The following is a 21402-nucleotide window of genomic DNA, read 5'->3' as shown; positions in this document are numbered from 1 at the left end:
AGACTGCTGACTTCTAACCCATCTAAATAGAAACTTCAAACTGACAATCCCACATTAGAACCTTGAGCTCTAAAAACAGGCTGTTTTTAACAGCCTAACTCTTCTCAGTTAGAATTAGTTAAAATAACTTCTTCCATTTACAATTGCAGGTATAAATGTGTTTATGAGATTTTATTCCTGAGTTTTGGGGTTCAGTTTTGGAAAATTTTCAGCAAGTTTTTGCAGAACCATTCAGAAGTTTCCACAGACATTAAAGTAAGGAGCCAACTGGCCTCCACTTCTTTTCCCACAGAATGACAGTTTGGCCATGCACTGTGTCCCATTGCGCTCTGGTTTTCCTCAGAGCACCCATGCTGCCTTCCCAACTAGGAAGGAGTGCAGCTCTTCTGGAAGCAAAATCTACAGCTACGAGATGCCCAGAGTGCAATAGGCTGACCATGGATGTTTCTAGTGAGACAGTATGCATTGTTCAATTCACTGAAAGGACTGTAGAAGCAGAAGTCGGAAACTCTTCCTTCTGTTATTTGATAGCCATTGGATAACACAGTTTAACTAGGGATTTTATCACAATGATCTGCCAGTGTCAAAATTTGTAATATAGTAGGCATTTTCAAATTAACGATTTTCTTCCTGATTCAGACTAATCTGAATATGAAAGTTTACTATAAATATTATAATGGTGTGCATTAAGAACACCTACTTCCATAGCATGAGACACTTTCATAAACATTGAAGCTGTACCAATATCTAAACAGTCTGGAGAGCACATTGGGGGTACATCCAGGGATGTTTTATTATAAAAGATATATGTCTATATTGAAAGATGAAGTGACTGTATCAGAAAAAATCATTTAAATTAATGCTATCTCAAATCATCATTCAAGATCATTATCTTCCAGTAGAATTAACATTGTACTCATTTCCATTATGTAATAGAGAATAATAACCAAGTGAAATGTTTCAGGTAAAAATACATGAGTATATATGTATATTACTATATTAAAATTAACCTTTGCTCTGATAATGCCAAATGTGTTGGCATTGGACAAGAAATTCAGTCAGGCTGCTTACTTCTTGCTCAAATTTCATGTAGCTAGTGATAATATTTTTAGGTAATTTAATAGCATCTTCCTAAAGGACAAAAAATGATGTGACTAGAAGGCATTATTTCAAGTTGTCAAAATGTACAAAATGAAAAGTAATGACTAAATTCCGGACATGAGCTGGTGGCATTTTTATTTATAGAGGACATAAAAAAAAATTACAAGCCAAGGGCAACAAATTTTGTTTAAATCCAAGCACGACTAAGGCCAGATGAAACTAATTAGGTTCATGTTTCTTACTTCATTAAGCACCTTTCAGGAAGACTCCTGATGGGAGATATTTTGGGTAAGAAGACCTGCTTTATGCTATCCCCTCTCATTGCTTTTAGCAAAATAAAACAAAGGGGGAGCTTAGAACATGTGGATAAAATGCAAATATTAATATATATATATATATATAATATGAGGATATTTAACAGATCAGTCTCAAAGATGCTGTTGATTTTTCTTTCTCTCTAAGTCAGGATGAACAAAATGTTTATACCTCTCTTCTCATCTGTATCTCAGGATTAAGAGAGGATTCAACAAGTAAGTGATTAAAACCAAAATCACCTACTTTGGGTATTGGCTATTGACTTCATGCTGGAAGAAATTGTTACTGTGAGCAGTATATTGACCTTATTCTGTGATGTTAGGATCCTATGACTCCTGGCAATTTGAAGTACTGGAAGGAGGTAATAATATATTTAATGAGGATTTCAGCTGGAGAGTAAAAATTTTTTAAGTAGATTTATGTAAAAATGTTCTCTATTAGCTTCTTCATGTTCTAAGGTTTTCCAGAGGGCATTTATCAGGAGAGGGTGGAATTGTGCAGAAAAGAGTATTTAACCAATTAAAATACTTGTTTATATACAATTAGGAACAAAATATAATAATATAAAACACTTCATTTTGAAGTGTTTTCCAAAGAAATTAGTTCTGGCTTAGCTACTCAATGTGAAATGGAGCATCAAAAAGGCAAAGCAGAAATGCAGATCCTAAGCAAAGCTCTGACTGTATGACACAAGATGCGTTAACTTTTGAGAACCGTTGCCTGAGGTACCTTCTACTCTGCCACTGTGACAGATCATGGGAAAGAAGATCACACCAAGTAAACACAAGAAAAAAAAAGTGCACTTGCCTTTCTTTCTTGATGTGAGTTTACAAATCACCTTAATATATTGCAAGTCTTTCCTCTTTTGAGCCAAATAGTCTGTTAGAAATCAGTCTTGCATTTGAGAAAGAGTATTTGGAGTATAGGAAAACTGAAAAAATCTCTGAAACAGTTTACAGAATAAATTAACAGATGAGAAAGTTAGGAGTCTAGAAATCAATTTATTTTTTCAAAATTATTTTAAAATATGGTATTGGCTGAAAGTCACTTACTAGAAAGGATTTTTTAAAATTGCGGTTTTTACAATCAACTTATTTATGAAATGTCATAGCAATAGCCATTGAAAGTGAAATAATAGACTTCCCATTAATTATTTGATATACAGGGCACAATAAAGGATGTTTTAGGAATTGTATGTACTTAAAAGATAACACCTTGGAAAACGGACAGATAAGGTATTTAACTGAAGTATTCTTCAAAATATATAAGGCAACACTTCCACATTCCAGATGAAGAATAAAAGCAGTTCAGTAGACTGCTAGTAAATATATCCATGACTTAGTGTTCTTGGTCTTTACACAGTGTGATCTTAACAGACCACACTGTCCTCCAGTCCTAACTTGGTTCTTCTACTAATGGTGCTAAATTCAGTTTTGAATTCACTGTAATGCTAAGTGAAACAGTTTAAGGAAGCTTTAATTTAAACAGCTAACTAGTAATTGAGCTACATATTGAATTCCTCTAAAGAGGAAGTAAGAGACACATCTGGCACATCTGTGGGATCTCATGGGAGCTTCATGCTGAGAAACTTTATTGGTCTGTTGTTGAATCAAACCACTCTACATTTCTTTTATAGATGAATTTGGTATCATTTAAGTGAATGAAAAAACAAATGAGGACAAAAAATTACTTCTGACTTATATATCCTTATTCCTTTCCGTACTTTTTTCACTGCTTCATTGCGTTGTGATTGAAGAGTCTGACCACAAGGCTGTAACTTCCCAGGAAGCTGTCTTACACTGCTTGTAAATCCACTATGACAACATTTGTCAAGAGACTGATTTGGCTGTCCTGCCAGATAATTTTACTAGGTCAAGCGTCTCAGACAGAGATCAAAAGTCCTAAGCCACAATACTAGCATGTAGAATTGTGGGATTTATTTTTAAGTTCATCACATAGAAAGGAATTCCTGTCCTTATGTGTAGTTTTCTGTAAGCTGAATGACAACCAGGTGTATGGTAAGCAACCTTCAGTGAATGTCCTACATGAGAGTCAAACTCATGACTTGGAACAAGCATTTCAGTCTTTATATGCTTTTAACAAAGTATTAATGCTACAATATGCATGTTTGATTTAAAACTCTTCAAATAATCTTAGTTCAATGTTTACATATGTTTTGAGTTACAGTTTATGACTCAGAAAAGAAGTACAGGATTCTCCAGAGTATTGAACAAAATAGAGAACTTTCTGCAGAAAGCTGTAGTGTGATGTCCAAAATAACTGATGGTTTTCATTTCTCTGATTAAATTACTTTGTAGCAAGAATCAATTTCTGCCTCTTTCCAACCAAGTCTAAACAAATTTTGGTGATGCTAAAACCATACAAATGTCTGACCTATATTAAGGTCACCAAGAGCTTAGTACTGTTGGCACACACAGGCAGTAGGTCCCTGCAAGAACAGTAACTCAGGCCACTACAAAAGAAAAATAGAAAAGTCAGAAAGGAAAACCATAGCTATAGATTTATATTTTTGCTGTTCTTCCCTTCCAGAGCTCCATTCAAATTTCCTATATTGTTGACTCCCTTTATCACCTCTCTTACATGACCACTTGGGCAGGAGGTGAAAAATATTTGTCTAGATTATGGATATGGATCCAAGTGCTCTGCCTTCACTTGGGGCTGTGTTTGTCTAGTTAATGCACACCCTGGAAGAGGTGCTAGTAGAAAAGATCTGAGCCTCCTGCCTGCTCAACACAGTGGCCTGTGAGCCTCTGATTGCAGTAGACTGCAACTGTTCTCCAAACTATCACCCACCTCAGGTCTAAAGAGGTAAAGGGAGTGTGCCAAATGCTGTGGCAGTAAATCCCGCTTTACTGTGGCAGTGAAGCTGATTATAATATGTATTTTGGCAAGTCACATCTGCCCTACAGTCCAAAGGGTGGGCCAGAATTGGTGTCACCAGACTTGCTCCTTACATTTTCAGAATGTATATGGTGCAGGCAAATCCTTTGCTCTAAATAGCCAACTATCTAAAATATGAACCAGAATTAATCAATGCTGAAGGTAATGTTTCCACAAACATCCTCAGTCTGGAAACAGAGATTTTTAATTACAAAGCATTTACTTTATCACAGCGGTCATGACAAAAAAAAAAAAAAAAAAAATAACTTCCACCAAAGATACAGAACATGACTAAGATAAATTTACAGTGATATTTTTGTCTGCATGCATGTATATGCTCATCTCTATTTCTTCACATTCTGAAATGGTATGACAAGGAGCCACAGAGCTTTCCTAAGCATCTGTGCTAAATGAACACTGTAAAAGAGGTTTCCCTAGCAACCCAAACCATATGTAATAGCTTAAAATAGCTTTTCTCCAAGTCCTAGGATTTCTTAGTGGTTTGCTCATGATTTCCATTTAAATCAAGGTATATTTTCCCAGTTCAAAAAGGTTGTTCATTTTCTCAACTTCTATTAAAATGAACAGGCTTTGAAAATGCTCGTCTTGCAAGAATGCATCCCTTCCTCTTGACTTCTAATTTATCAGGTAAACTGAAGCATAGCAAATGGTGGCAGTGGCTCTCCATTTTATCAAATGTATTCCCTTTATGTTTGCTGATCAAAACATTTAATTATAACTATACTGGTGGTCACTACTACCTGTTGAAATAGAAAACTTCTAGTTAAACTAGCAGTCTGATTTTTGTGATATTGTCATGAGATCTATATGCTATGTATGATATTATCATGAGAACTGCATACTATAATGCATCAATCTTAATATACACACATTGCAGTATGCATTTTAATAGCAGTTTTTAGGCAAATTATGGTGCTTGAAAAGACTGATTGGTTCTTACTGTGTTCCTAAGAGAACAGGTATCAAATGCTATCTTTAATATAAGCAAACTGTGATACCAAGAGCCTAAGAGATTTCTAAGTGAGTTTATGTAAGAAGGAAGAAACAAATCTGAGGTAGAATGCATGGTATTGATATTGAGTTCCTAATGAGTTCCTAATCTAGTCATAAAGTCATATGTTTTAAAAGTTTGAGACAGACTGAGAGAGCTTGAATTTGGTTAAATCAAGTTTTTATATATGGGTAAGATCTCTAGATTCTTGTCCAAAGATTTTCAAAACATGTGTAGCAAAACCAAAGAAAGAATGAGGTATCAGACATTAATTTCTTTTCCAATTAATATGTTTGTTTAGCCTAAATGGGTTTTAGTTGAGAAAACAGTGAAGAAAACAATTAATATTGTTCTGTTTCGTTTCTAAGTAAGATATCTTTGCATAACTTTAAAATCCAGCATGAGAAAGCAATACCCTATTTCTTGACAAAATGTTTTTTAAATTGTAACACCATGTAATATATTTTAACCTCAAATGAATATGGTGGCTACAAGGTAGGGTATTCCTTTACATTATTTTAATTATCTTTCTCTTACCTGTGAGCAGGAGACAGAGTTTTAGTGAATTATCCTTTCTCATCTTATAGAATAGAAACAGTTACTAAAATGAAGTGCAAGATGATTTATGCTATTAATTATTGGGCAGGCAGAATTGTTGGAAAGAGTCAGGCCTTAAGTTCTTGTTTTATCTATTTTAGTTAGCTTTTAATTGAGTTTTCGCTATTAAGCATTTCCTCTGAAAAGGGGAGAAAGAAAGGCACTGGGAGATTTGTTGTCACAGCTGAGTGGGAAGTTCTGCCAGTGTGTCTGAGGATAGAGTCACGGAGGTGGGGGCTGATTTCACAGAGGAGAAAACTTTGCTGTGGACTTCTTTAGACATCATTTTTTAGTTTACTTCCTATAATCCCTTTTAGCTCTTCTCTGAATCTGGACAATCCTTCAGCTTCACTTTTGTATTTATTTAGCCTACATAACTACAGGTATTATATACAAATCATATTCTTTATCATACCACCTGGTACAGCGATTCTTTAAATATACTATGATTTTTTTTTAGCTGAATGAGTTGGTATGTTTTGGGCCAAATCTGGCTATTTAACTACAACAAACAAATCCCTGTATTTCTTTAACTATGAAAGAGTTTAGTAGTGTTCCTTACTACAGTATTTCAAATAGTTCAACGTAAACAAATCAGCTACAAAAAACTATGAAAATAAATTGTTCATTTCTTTCAAATTTCTGTCTATGGCTTTCAAATCAAGCAAACTTTCTCCCCTTTTCAAAGAATGCTTCAAAAATTTCCTGCTGATTTCACAATTGTATATGTTCAGTATACAATTGAACTGTTGCACTGTAAAATCTGATCTGCATTGGTCACATGTGTTTAATCATCTGCTTTACTTCTTTTCTGGAGACATTAAGAAGTGATTTTAAGAGCAGTAATAACTCTTTAGGAAGTAATTTAACAGCTGTCTTTGCTGAGAACAAGCTGTATGGAGTGGAAATAAGAACATAACTGAATCATAAAGAAATTGTTTTGAAATTGATAGAATTGTTGTAGTTTCTTAAATTACTATTAAATGATATTTTTCTTTTGCCCATAATATTCATGTTTGAAAGCTATGCATGTCAAATATAAGCCTATGTTCCAAGTTCCTCAAAAGATGTCATAGTAGAAGGAGAAAGCTGGAATATCTGCTGAGGAAGCCTTTGAGGAATATTGATTCTAATTCCTGTTCCAAGAGATCCTATATGAGGCAATAGTATTTGTTCAGTCCAAATGACTTCATTTGTTACTGCTCTTTACATTCCCCCATTGTCTGAAAAGTTCTATTCTCCTTTTGCAAGTTAGCAATTTCTGGGAAAAAGGCAAATCTGCTCTTTGGTACTAAGCCTGCATGAGATGCTGCTTGCTAGAACTTCACATATTTACTACTTTTAGTAAACATTAGATATCACAGAAAACTCTTCAGTCGAGTTACATTGAAATAGTATTAAAATCCAGCATGGTTTCATTAATTATCCCATGTGCTGCATGCACCATTTCTTAGTCCATACGTAGAACTGAAGTAATATCTGGCACCAGCAAATGCAGCATCTCATTGATAACAGTGGGGTGTTCTTCAATCATCATGGACAAAAATATCATCCTCGTCCCCCAGCTCTAAATTTCTCTTCCACTGCACTAAAATATTGAAATGCCACATGGGCTGTCTAACCATCACTTCTGAGAGATCAGCTACAATATCTTAAATAAACCATTTCAAATGTCCCCATTTTCAAATTCATATTTTGACCTTTAGTTAAAGGTCATCTTTAGCAGACAATTAGCTTTTGCTTTTCACTGAGTTTATAAGGAAGCATTTTGTCTATCCATAGCAGACTGGCACAAAATCATCTTTTTAAAGTACATTGCTGAATATATGTGGCTAAAAGTATTAAAGAAACTGCAAAATTCTCCACAGGACAGAAGCATCATTTCTTTTATTAGTTTTTACTTATTGACAAAATCTTCAGTTTAAAGGTGTCATAATTATTATTTCTAAGCACTTAAAAGTGAAAGAGAAGACTAGCAGTCAACAAGGATTTGTCAAGAATAACATGTTAAGATAAATTGAAATCCTTCATTAATAGGCTGTATTAGGCATTATGAAGAAAAGAAAAAGAAGTAGCTGTCATTAGTATCTTGAACACGAGATATTCTTCGATGTTGTCTCATATCAGATACTACGAAATTCATCCTGAGGTACTGTTTGGAATAAGCTGTTGCAGGGCAGGTGCAAAACTGCTTTGAACTCATACTTGTATAGTAGTTATCAATGGTTCAGTGGTAAATAACTAAGTCATACTGGCCTCCTAAGGAACTTTCCACTAAGGTTCCACTGTGATTTTCCATGAATGTTCTAAGTGTCTTCGAGGGAGGAAGAAATAAATAGAAAGCTCATAGGAACTTTATTACAATTGAAGACCATATCAAGCTAAGGCAAGCTGCAAATACATTGCAGAATAGGATTGGAAGTGAGTATTAACTTGGTAAATTGGAGACATTATCTGATTAAAAATAAGGTGAAAATTATTTCTGGTAAGTACTGTATTTAGCAACAAATAACTGCAAAGATGTACAGATGGCTAGGGAACAGGTCTTTGGTATAGTGTCAGGAGTCTCACATAAATCACAAGCTAGGCATGAGCAATAACACCATGTTTTTCACACACACACACACATACACACAAAAAAAAAAAAAAAAAAAAAAAAAAAACCACTAGGCAGGATATTCAAACAGTTTTTTAAGCTGGAATGACATGTATGTAATCCTGCCCTATATGCCAGAATTATCAAGTTTTAACCAGAACATACCACAATACTAGAAGTACACAGAAATGTTGGAAAGTGTCAGCATTGAGAACAATGAAAATGATCATATTTCTCTAGCATAGGAATTCTGAAAAAATATTGCAAGAATTGCAGGTCTTCAGACTACAGAAAATAAGGGGAGCAATATGGTTATACACACACACACATATATATACATATATATATATATCCACGGGAAAAGATCAAGAAAATAATGATCTTAAACTGTACTACAAATAACTAAGGAAGCACTTAAATATTGTTGATCTCACTTCAGCATAGAGGGATTGACATGTCCTCTGACTAGATGGCCAGTATTCCTTATTATGTTTGCAAACCTATTGTGTGTTAAAGTTCAGATTTTTGAAAACTTTCCATCAAAATGCTGTCATCGAAAGCATGAAATAAAATCAGACCAATTATGTTTTCATTTAAAAATAAAAGCTACTGCTGTGCAACATTAGGAGTAATCATTTATAAACTTTTGCCTTAGGCATCAGAGATGGTTTATGAGCCTGAATTCTAACTCATGAGGGGAAAATAGTGTAATGGTGTACTACTCTGAATGCAGCACTTTATAATCTTTTCTGCAAAGGATCATAGTCCTTTCACTTAATGGGTGCATTGTCATTCGTTATCCATTATTCTCATGAATCAGGGGTAGGACTTTGCTTATTAGTTAGGCTACTCAGAACTGGACACTTAATACAAAAAAAAAAAAAAAAAAAAAAAAAAAAAAACCAACTCAATTTGCTTTGACCAGTGGTTTCACAGAATAATTCATATGTTCTGTTTTCACTAGGGAAATTATCACCTCTCTTCTTTTTTAGAAGTGGTCTTTCATGTTGAAAAACTAGCTGAGTATCATTTCACAGAGTGTTAGTTAAAAACTGAGGAGGCCACAATGAATGTGTAGTTTAATGACTCTTCCCAAAAAGGTGTTCAGCAGAAGAAAACATGATGGTATGTGTCTTTGGTCTGTGCCACATTAGCTAAAGACGCAGACAAAAAAGTCATCATATGGCCAAGAAATTAGGGTCAAATACTATACAATGATTTATTCATTTTCACTTCTCACAGTATTTGTCTGCATAAAATGTCCAGCATACAGCTAGACAAGTCCATGATATGATGGGTGAACAATTGACTGAAGGGTTGGGCTGAAAGGGATACAGAAAATGGAGCTATACCAGGCTGGCAGCCAGTCCCAAGTGGGGTTTCACAGGCTCCATTTTCTCCAGTTCTCTTCAGTGTTTTCATGAAAAGACTTGTATGCAGGACTTGAAGGTATTCTGAGTAAGTTTGCAGACAACACTAGATAGAGAGGAACTGTTGACTCCCTTGAGGCTAGGAGGCCTTGCAAAAAAAAAAAAAAAAAAAAAGAGCCCTTGGCAAATTGCAGGGCTGGGTAGTCACCAACCAAATGAAATTTAACAAAAGCAGGTGCTGGGTTCTGCACCTGGGACAAGTTAAGTCTAGATGTCTGTACTGACTGGGGTATGAGAGGCTGGAGCACAGCCCTGCAGAAAGGGATCTGGGTGTTCTGGTTGGCAGTGAAACTAATATGACTGAATAGTGTGCACTGGCAGCCCAAAAGGCCAAATATGTCATGTGGTGCATCAGGCACAGCATAGGGAGGTTGAGGGAAGTGATTATCCTGCTCTACTCTGCACTGGTGTGGCCTCACCAGTATTGCCTCCATTAAGAAGATACTCCTCCTAAATATTTGTTTCCATGTACATCAGCACCAACTTGTGTGTACAAGCATCTGTTTGTGTATTGCACATAACATAGTTTTTGTCAACCATCAAACAGAATCTAAGCTTGCTTAAGGTCAAGGTATTGGCCTGATTTCATGTACTTTCCCACTCTTCAATGTCTAAGTGGCATGTAGCAGTATGTTCAGTTTGATAGAACCACAGACTGGTTTGGGTTGGAAGGGACCTTAACATTCATCTCATTCCAACCCCTTCCTCTGGGCAGGGAACCCTCCCGCCAGCCCAGGCTACCCAAATCCCATCCAGCCTGGCCTTGGGCACTGCCCCAGATGGAACACCAACCTGGGTAGCCTGGGCCAGTGCCTCACAACCTTCTGAGCGAAGAATTTCTTCCTAGTGTCTAATCTAAATCTCCCCTCTTCTGGTTTACAACTTTTCCTGCTTGTCCTATCACTATCTGCCTCTGTTAAAGTTTGTCCTCCTTTAGAGTACAGCTAGAAATGGAACTTCTACAGGCAGAGGTAAAGTTGCTGCATTACCAACAACCACTCAGAAGGTATGATTCCTTTTACAGAGTAAAAGGAAAAGTTTTATGAGGTTGTCTTTGGTATCCTCAAGTATGAATGCAAAAGAGCATATGGATGTAATAATTGCAGTTTCTTATGCATGGCTTTAGCAGTGTAAGAATTAGGGGATACTGCAAGTGCTTGATTTTTTAGAGGTGTTAATTATTAGAAGATCTCATTGATTCCAATCAATTGTCACTATCTGGAACTTCTGAAGAAAAAAAGAGGCACAAACTAATTTTTTAAAAAAGGAAACCTTACTTTTTTAGGAAGATTTCAAAAGTGCAAGATGAGACATTGTTAAAGAAATGAAAATATATCCAGCAATTTTACTGAAGGTGTAAGGTTTCTCTTAATTTCTTCTCAGTATTTCACTTCAAAGCAATTAGCACATTAATGCTATAGCCAAAGAGAAAGATAGATGATTTCCTTAGTGATTTCTCTTCGTATATATTTAAGAAATTGGAACTATGGTGTAGTGACTTTAATGATCTTTTTAATTAATTGACACAAAGTTTTAATTATAGAGAAACTTGTGGTCATGGTTTGCTTCCTAAACAATGCCTTAAAAAATCAGACTTCTATAGTGTATTTTAAAATTAGCTTTAACCTACAACATGCATAAAAAGCTTTCATTGACAACTTAGAGAAAATACACTTAAATATAGCAATACTTTATGAGATATATACACTCACAAAACTTTTCTAAAAGCTGCAAATTTAAACAGCTCAAGAGAAGTTAAATTTGATTGAATACAAAGGCATAAAATTTCATGAGGCTTTAGCAGAAAGTTTATATATAGCTGAAGAAAATGTCACATCTTATTTCAGAGGGCAGTGCCTTAATATCTTCCAAACTGAATTCAGTATCCTTTTTTTTTTTTCTTTTCTTTTACCTCATTTACCAGAAAATAGTGTTATCTTGAATATTAACTGTTCCTTATTTTTTTTTTTTTCAAATAAAATTGCCTTTCTTTCTGAGGTGTGCCTAAAATTACTTTTTTTTCCAGGAAATGTGTACTGTCTTTTGAAATAAATTGCACTAAGGGTAGGGGTTTTACCCATTACAAATCAGTACTTTAGGAAGCATATAAAACTATCGCATTCCTACCTCACTGATTTTATTTCATAATGAATTTACATAGTATACATTGACTGCTAGTACTGTTTCCAAAATAACATTTTGTAATACATTTTTCTGGTCAGTCTGCAGATGTTCCCTGTACCAGATGTACAACTTGAAAAATAACAACCGCTAAAAATACACAAGCTGTCAGCTTTGTTTTACTGAGAAACTGTAACTTCAAGTAAGATGGATTTGTATTTAAGTACAGTGTAAACATCAAAAAATATTCCCAAAGACTTGATGACAATCTTATCAAATGGTGAAAATGATCACATTATAAATGCATAATTTCAGTCCAAGGTGGGGTAAAGGTGAAGTAAAATTGTTGTTCTATAAGCTAATAATACTGACATCAATTTCGAAAACATCATAAAAAAATAAATGGTATGCTTAGTGAAATAACTTGTACTAGTATTTTCTTCTCTATATTAACATCTTAAAAATAGATCACCCTTTGTTCTTACACCTTTAAGCTGTCATAGCTGTCATATTTTTTACCTGACCTTGCAGAAAGTATGTCTCTTACTGTGCTAAACAAGCTGTGAAACTACTGTGATTTCAAATAAACCCTTAAAAAAGCAAGTAATGATGTTCCCTTTCCACTTAGTTCAGGGTTAATTATACTTGTCAAAGAGACAGTAAAAAAAGGCAGTGAAAATTTTGACAAACTGATGGCAACCACACAGACCGTGTATCTCCAGCAGTTCCCATTTGTCAAAGTTGCACCCATTGATAAAGTCAGAATGAGGACAGTATTTCAGAAGGCTCATTTTTTCCATTGTTCTTACACAGAATAAATCAATACAAAAAAAAATAAGATGTTGTAAATTGCAATAGAGAAAATTTGACAAGCTGGCAGATTTTATTTTTATGGAAGTTCTGACATAATGTATCTTAAGCAAAGATCAAAATTTCATGACAGTGTTCCTTCTTGCTTTTTAATGTGAGTGTGGGTGTGCACATATACAAAGTTAGATTAATGCTGTAAGGAGCTCTGGTTAAAAACAAATACAGTTTTAGAGAATAACTTGGATAGAAGTATGGTTTTTGAAGTGCAGGCTTTAAAAGTCCTACCTCTCTGCAGATTCATCTGAATTTTCCTCTGTGATCATCTGCAGCTCCTGTGGGGTTTTATTTGAATCTTCTTTGCCACAGTTTTCCTCTGTGCTTGTTTTGGGAATATCTTCATTTGATCGAAGTTGTTCTATGAGGTTTTGTTGATGCCAGGCTTGAATGGATCGGTGGTGCACTGGGGTTGGACCTGGCACAGGTGCCAGTATATTGTGGTGGACAGGACTGCTGTTTTTCTTCAGCCCATTTCTGTCCCGAGAGTGGTTCTTCAACCTGTTCTGAACCGGTGTCCCTCTGTGTTCATATCCTTCCTGCTGATGGCAGCCCCCCGTGCCTCCAGAGCCTTGCGAGGGGTGACTGAACCACCTCCAGCGGAGCCTCAGGATCTGCTTCACATCAAACTCTTTCTTTCCAGATACTGACATTTTTTCCAGGAAAAAAAAAAAAAATGTATATATATATACAAAAGCCTATTCTTTTAGAAAGGAAGCAGATTCTTTATCTCTTGTGTTTCAACTCCTCTTCTTAAGAAAAGACAACAAAAGAACAAATACCGGTAGCTTGCTCTCTCTCTCTCTCTCTCTCTCTCTCTCTCTTCTGATTAATATACTGCAAGCTCTTCAAGCCGATGCTAAGCTGCTGCTAACTGTATAGGTGGGAATCCATACTGACAGGATGATGAGGTCAGACCTTAAACAAGTAAATCAGCTTAGCACAGGAAAGCAGCAACCATAACAGTACCCAGCTGCTAGGCTTACACACTCACAGCACTATAGCACAGCTCTCTAATATATAACCTAGCCTCACATGATCCTAAGGGATCTTAAGCTGCAACTTAAGATGCAGGAAAGCACACAAATAAAGTGACAAGACTTTCTATCTCATGAGGTTTTCCACTGCTAATAAGCAATGCTGCATTTCACAGAAGATTTATAGAGAATTCTTTTATGGACTTCTTACACAGATTTTTGGTAATGATTCACTGCGAAACTGTCCTGCAGTTCATGTGTTTCCTTAAGAGGTTTGCATGTGTTTATCTTGCTGTGTAAAATTCCTACAAATGGCCTCAGTGTGGTAGCACTTACCTAAAGGAAAGAAGCAGCATTTCAATATGTTGTGCAGAACTATGTATTTTCTCACCTACAGATATATTTCTCAATGTGATTACAGGGAGAGAGAGAACAGAGGGAGGGAGCTCATAAAATCGGAGATGTGCTCCCAGAACGACTGTATCTGTGGAAAACAGTTTCCTGGCTAAGTGCCTGTGTAAACACCCTTTGTCATCCTGCTCTTAATTTCTCACGGACAATGAAAACAGTGTGATTTAGAAAAAAAAAAAAAAAAAAAAAAAAAACAGCTTTCTTTTGTCAGTGTATGCTGTGCAGCATGTTTTCAGCAAATTTAATAATTTCATACATTCATCCTCATCAGTCTGTTAATGGATAAGGCTGTGAGAACTGTTCCATGTGTATTTTGAAATAATGTACACAGATTGTTTTTGCATGCAAATCAAAAATTGTTAAATGGATAGGTTTGGTTTTATTTCTTGTGTTACATTCTCCACAGTGTGCTGTTGATGATCTATATGACTGTAAGCAGTGTGCAGAAGCAAAAAAAAAATTTTCTTTGGATAGTTGTGAGATAAATTACAGGACAAGGCAGGAACTGTAAAATAATTGGAATAAATTATGCTATTTAGATACACAGAGGGAAAGAAAATACTTTATACTAAATAAAAAATTAAGAGAAAGAGTTGGCCATGAAAGTCAGAAAGGAAGAAGTTGTGAAAAGACGATATTTGAGAGACCTGCCTCCAGTATTGTGATTTACACAACAGCATTGTCACATGTGGACCTCCCAAACTGGTGCTGTCCCCCTGTAGAAGTAATACTCTGTTTAACAATCTTCACTAAGATAAACTGGGTTCTCAAGTAATATTTACTTGAGAAGAAAATGAAAGAAGGATTTATGTGTTAGAATACCAGGTTATTCTTAGTATTGTTAATGGAACATAGTTTTAAAAGACTACATTTTAAGTTTTATAGGAATGGATAGAAATGATAAAACTCATTCAACTTCTAAGAAAATATTTTAAGAAGAAGGTATATAAAGCTTATTTGTGGTTTAATAAGGGATTTCAGTTTAAGCTTGTTGAGAATAAAAGCTAATAAAGAAGATGCTCACAAACTCCAGGGATTTTAAAGAATTTGTAGGGAGTGAGTAGATAAATGGAAATACTGGCCATTGGGTAAGAGAGACCGTTATGTCTTCAGAAGTCAGAGTAAGATGTTTTCTTACTTCAATTACAGCTTATTCTAACAATCTGAAGTTTTCTGGAGTGTTTTACTATTCACTTTCATAAAAGTAATAAAACTTAGCAGTGTAGTGGTATCCATATATATTCCTGAGGATTGCCTACATGGCAATCCAAATCTCTTTTAAAGAGAGTCTCAATATAGCAAGTTAATAAAATAATTTATGATAAAATCTTGTAGAAGTGGACAGAGAACATGGTATCTCGCTACTGTCTTAATCAGGTCATTGAGTTCTTCCAGCAGCCCTGACAGTTCCACTTAGCAATAGCTCTGATATATTGAATCCATAATTTTTACCATCTCACAAAGCTTCTGGTGGTTTCCTTTCCTTAAATCCTTTTTGCAGATATTGTTAAAAACACATTGCATGAATTTGACTTAGAATGTAGAACTTCTGTTTGTAAATTACTCTTTTTCCTATTATTCAGCACATATTTTGGCAGATGTTGTGTATCTAGCTGAAATTTAAGAAGTAAGACTGGACATTTCCTGAAGAGACTGTTTGGCTCAAAAAGTCAGCTTGAGTCAGCATGGAATATGCTTTAGGTAGGGCATAAGCAGATTATTCTTCACACAGCTTATTACCATTCTGGCTAAAACTTCAATATGCTGTACTGGGACAGTATAAGTGATTTTATAAGCCAAAACTTCAGGCCTGATTAGACGCAGGTATGTGGTATAAACATGATACAGGTTTGTGCCACCTACTAGCTTGTAATCATTTATGTCTAACCTCTGGTCTTTGTCAATATGAAGGGAACAGGAATCTTATCTTTACCTTACCCTTTAGGAGAGACATTGATTATAAAATTATAGGTCAGAATCTTAAACAAAACCTGAGAAAACTAAGTTCCCTTGAAATAGAATACAATTTGAGTGTTTATTTCTTCATGATTTCTCTATAAATCTTTAAGGTACTTTTAGGCATATCTCTGGGTTCAAACATCTAAATGTGAGAAGATATATCTATTATTACTATTCCTCATTTCATATGTTTTCATGTAGATAGCCATCCACCATAATAGCTTTATTTTTTCCCCTTCACAAGTGGAAATCTGCAAAGAACAGCATTTTCTAGGGCTGCAGCAAGTTTATCAGAGGCTACCAAGAGGCTCAGGGGGCTGAAGCACGTAATGGATGAAGGGAGGCTGCTAGAAGAGGCTCTGTTCAACTGTATGAGGAAAAGGCTCAGGGGCATCTCATTGCTGTCTTCAGGCACCTAATGAAAGTACAGAGAAGACAGAGCCAAACTATCTTAGAGGTGCCCAGTGATAGCAACAGAGGCAACAGACACATATTGGAACATGGGAAATTCTAATTAGGCATAAGAAACAGATTTTCCCTAAAAGGTGGGAAGATGTTGCCAAGAGGCTGTGGCATCTCCATCCTTACAGACGGTGCAGCTGCTCTGACTGGACTTGCTCTGAGCAGAAGGTGGGACTAGCTGGGCCCTTTTCAATCTATTATCCTGGGACTTTGTGATGTGCCAGGCGGTGTTTGAGATGTAGCCTAGAGGCTACAGTACAGCCATTTAAAACCAATGCAGTTGTCAGGAATTAAGAGACACATTTTAGAAAACTAAACTTCCATTTGGAATCAAAACAGTTCAGTATAACTGCCTGCAGTTGTGGGGGATTTCTAATTGTTCCTTTCCTCAGAGGCTTGCTTGTAGTTTGAGGGAAAAGAAGTTGGTATTCTCTGAAAAACCTCCTTTTGATTCAATGGGTGGTAAGCTTTTGAGGAAGATCTTCAACCATGTTAGGAAATTTAAATAAATGTGAGGGTAGACTGACATTTACCAGGGAGCTGGACATCATTTTAAAACATTTATGCAAACATGCTGAACTTCCAGATAAGTCAAGATGTACCTATTATTAGCAAGAGTGTAAATAGATGTTAATAATAATTGTAAGATTACAACTATAAATACCTAATAAGGCTTTTGAATTAGAAAACTATAAAAATACTTTTATCATAAACTACCTTTGAGAAGAAACAGAGAATTTTCTTTCTGTCATGAATCATATTTCAAATCACAGCTTCCAGAATGACTTAACTATGGCTGCCTCACATGTTCATCTGCCTACAAAACACTATAAAGAAAGGAATTTGCTAATGCATTTCAAAATAGCAGGATTCCCTAATTATTAACTTAGTGTTTGAGGGTGAGGGAGTTGGGTTTATTTGTGTTTTCTTTTTGAGAATTTAAACAAGTGCAATATATTCATGCAGTTATATAATGTTTGTTCCCTTCTCAAAAGAGACATGGTAAATGACATTCTTTTTCTGTTTGCTTTGAGCTGGTAGTGCAGTGCATGCATGAAAAGCCTGTTAGAAAAAAATGTTCTAACAAGTCAAGCAAAGAATAATAAAAATAAATCATCCAACTTTCTTGTAGAATAATTCAAGAAAGATACCATCTGTGGACTCTGAAGCCAGCAGTATTGCAAGGGGTAGGTTACTAGCAAGCATTAATGAAGTAGATCTTAGCTGAAGGGGAGGCAGACCAGAATAACTGTATTTTTTATTTAAAAAAATAAATAAATAAATAAAGAAGCCTGGGATAGCTTTGGACCAGAGGTCTTCAATGCCAAGCTCACTGATGCAAAACTTTCATAACCAAAAGTTAAGATATTTTTGTGATATTTCTTGAGATAATTGATATCTATTTTGACATATTTTTTAGGAAGTCAAGTTAATTAAAAGCTTGTATCAATAGTGTATGCTCTACAGTGCTTGCAATTGGCGAAAACATCACACTGAGATCTACATAAGTACAGATCTTAGATAACTGAAGTCCTGTGTGAAAGGCCCTCTATCCTGTCCTGTGTGTATAAGCTCTCTATCCAAACAATGTATTCTACAGGATTTTTACAGTTTGTGTATTCAGAATATGTACTTATATTGCATATGAGGCCAGATAAAGAGAACAAGAAGTTGATTATTTTCATTACATTGTTTTGAAAATGGAGAACTCCCATTAGTCCATCCCTTGTAAAAGAGATATTCCAGGAAACATCTGCACATCACAGCCCCAGCATTAACAGTTAGATGGAAGGGAACATGATCAAAGCAAAACAAATAGCTGTTTTTAAAATCTGCAGAAAAGTTCAACTTTCTTTTAAAAGAAAAATGTGAATGCAAGTTTGCAAATGCAAATCAGCTTAAAACAATCAGTTACTTTTGATACTACTAAAGATAGTAGAAATGATCCACTTAAGGGAAAGTGTTGACGCATTTAAACGCAATTGCATCCTCAAGTAACTGGAAATGGTACTACAGATTGCAATCCACCTACAAAGCTGTGTGCCAAAACTGGAAGAAATCACAGCATTTCTACATGATCCAGCAAAAAGAATGTGAGTATGCCTGGTATAAGTAATTCTGATAGTCTAAAGAAGTCTGAACTACTTGTTCTGATAGAGTGTGCAACAATATTGAACAAATTGACCAAGTTAACAAGTATTTCAGCCCATCAAAATCTGCCTATTATTTGCTGTCAGGGACTGAGACAGATGAGAGAGAGAAGATAATTGCCAACTGTCTTCAATAATGAAGAAAGGTGGCAAAGGCTCAGGGTCAGAATTTTCCAAAGTTATTACTTTTTCTGGATACCTAATTTGAGACATCTGAGAAACAGAAACATAGCACAGTTATTTAAGCATTCCATTGAGCAGTTAAATATACTGGTCAGTTTAGAAAATTTTGTCTAACTTGTATGATTTCCGTTGAGGTTTACTGTGATGCTTGCCCTGTCCAACACGAACACAGAAAGTACTACTGTAAACATTCTGGCAGTTTGCAGCATCCATTTTTCAGTCTGCAGGTATGTGGTACAGCTGTAACATGGCCCTTCTGCAAACTCCCTTCCCTTCTGTGGAAGTTCTAAATCTCTTCCAGTAGCTACAACTGTATAGAACAAGGGGTGCTGGGGTGGTCTTCCTCAACTCCTTCCCTGGCTACTTATGAAGACTGCAGACTTTCTTGATAAAGTGTGTGTATAAACTCATGGAATATTTATGGGGAAGGCTTAGAGCTACAACTCTGACAGCAAGTCTGCCCCTTATGAAGACTAACTCTCCCAGCTATCAAGAAGAATTACTATTTTCATAAAAAGGCAATCTGTAATTTTGCTTTAAATACATATATAAGCAGAAAACAAATAGATGCATTATTACTTTCTAAGAACTCATTTCTGACTTTTGTCTCAAAATAACTTCTTATGTATTCAAGATGAATGAAACTTATGAAACTTTCAAGGTGAAACTGGTTTTCTTTTGAGGGATAAAAATTACATTTCTAAGGAATATTTTGTTCTGTGGAGTAAAAGATGACAGCAAAGTGTTGTTTTCAGTATGGCTGGCAATATTTTATACATTGTTTTCTGGAAACTGAACAAGTACTTGGAAAAATACACCTTGTGTTTTAGAAATACAAGAAACATTCCTTTTCCCCTGTTAACTCTGAATGTCACACAAATGTCACACCTCCTAGAAATACAAGCGAAGTTGAATCCTAATGTATCTGCTGTCAAGTTAAGAAAGGGTCAGTTTATTTTTAATTCATTTATTTGGAGGTTTGTTTGCTTATTCTTGAAGTGTCCTACCAGTTTGTTCTTCTCTCACTGGCCATTCATTATCTTCTGCTAGAGTATTTTCTATAGCATCTGAAGCTGTAATCCTTTCTGTTGTAAGAAAACAGACTTGAACAGGTCATTAGCAAGATGTATGCATGAATGAATATGTTAGTCCCATTGCAGTAACATTGAGCACTAAGTAGGTAGCTATGATCTAAATATAGTTTGTCTTCATTACTCTCGTGTAAAAAGTTGCTTCTTAGAAAACAAAAACACAACAAAAACAAGTAACTGTAGTTGTAGCTATGTACCGTGAAATATAAAAACTATTTTAAATCCTATTTAAAAACATACTCTTTAAAAACTATTTTAAACTATTTTTTAAAACTTTTAATGTATCCCACATTACAGAAAGATGTCTTTTTCTTTTTTTTTTTTTTTTTGATAGTAGTGTTTTCAATTTCAACTAGCAAATACAAGCATTATTTCTTTATTAAATGTTATCAGCCTAACTCAGAAGTGTGAATTGACATAGAACCTTTAATTATACTAATAATCTGAATCAAAAGGAAACAATTAGTGGCATGACATGATTGTGAAAATGTGATGTTGAGAACTATGGAGATATTCAAAACAGCACTTTTTATAGTTTTTATGTAAATTTGTCATAGTCTCTGTCACAGAAAAGCATAGCCTTATCTTTTTTCTGCTATAGAGACATAGAATAATTCAGGTTGGAAGGGACTTCGGGAGCTCTTTAGTCCAACCTCCTGAACAACACAGGTATGAGGCCAGACCAGGTTACTTGAGGTTTTATGTTGAAATCCTCTAGGATAGAGACATCAGAACCCTTCTGGAGAACCAGTTATAATGCTTGACTGTCCTAATTTAAGTAGTAGAATGGTTGATGAACTTTTAATTACAGTTATTATGTGTAACAACTGTATCAAAATAGACACTGGTTATATGTGTCTGTATTATATGCATATGATGGCATATATTCCATAACTATAAAAGGATTGTGATTGTATCTTTATGGAGAAAATACTTCATTTTTTTGCTTACTCAATAATAATCAGAAAGCTTATTTATTCACCAATTGTTATCATTGGATATTAAAGTGTATGGAAAGGATATGGCATACCCTCAACAAAGCCTATTATTTAGATTTGGCTCTTGTCAGTATAGGTCTTTATCATATGCATCTCAAAGCCTTGACAGAATAAAGACTTATGCCCAAGGTCATTCATCTCTGATAAGTTGAGTGTGACTCTTGTTCACTGTCTCTTAAAAAGTAATAAATGCTGTCTTTAATTTCAAGAGAGGGGGGTCGTTGATGCAGTTGC

The 21402-nt window shown here is 35.2% G+C and overlaps 1 protein-coding gene across 3 annotated transcripts in view; it reads right to left on the bottom strand.

Annotated features, from left to right (window-relative positions):
* KLHL4 (kelch like family member 4) overlaps positions 1-21402 on the bottom strand; it is a gene marked incomplete at its 5' end in the record, with an annotated part of 80386 nt that overhangs the window by 24667 nt on the left and 34317 nt on the right. The window contains one exon of one of the 3 annotated variants that reach the window (XM_082771136.1): positions 13169-13583. The exons of 1 other annotated variant lie outside the window; for it this stretch is intronic. In XM_082771136.1, coding sequence (XP_082627262.1) covers positions 13169-13206 — 38 coding nt within the window. Of the gene's footprint in view, positions 1-13168; positions 13591-21402 lie in introns of those variants that run through there. One more of the 3 variants, XM_082771134.1, reaches the window with a different exon arrangement.

The sequence above is a fragment of the Aythya marila genome, assembly GCF_965140915.1.
Source record: "Aythya marila genome assembly, chromosome: 13".
NCBI lineage: Eukaryota > Metazoa > Chordata > Aves > Anseriformes > Anatidae > Aythya > Aythya marila.
The sequence above is the reverse complement of the archived record's forward strand: the minus strand, read 5'-3'. Positions and strand labels throughout refer to the sequence as shown.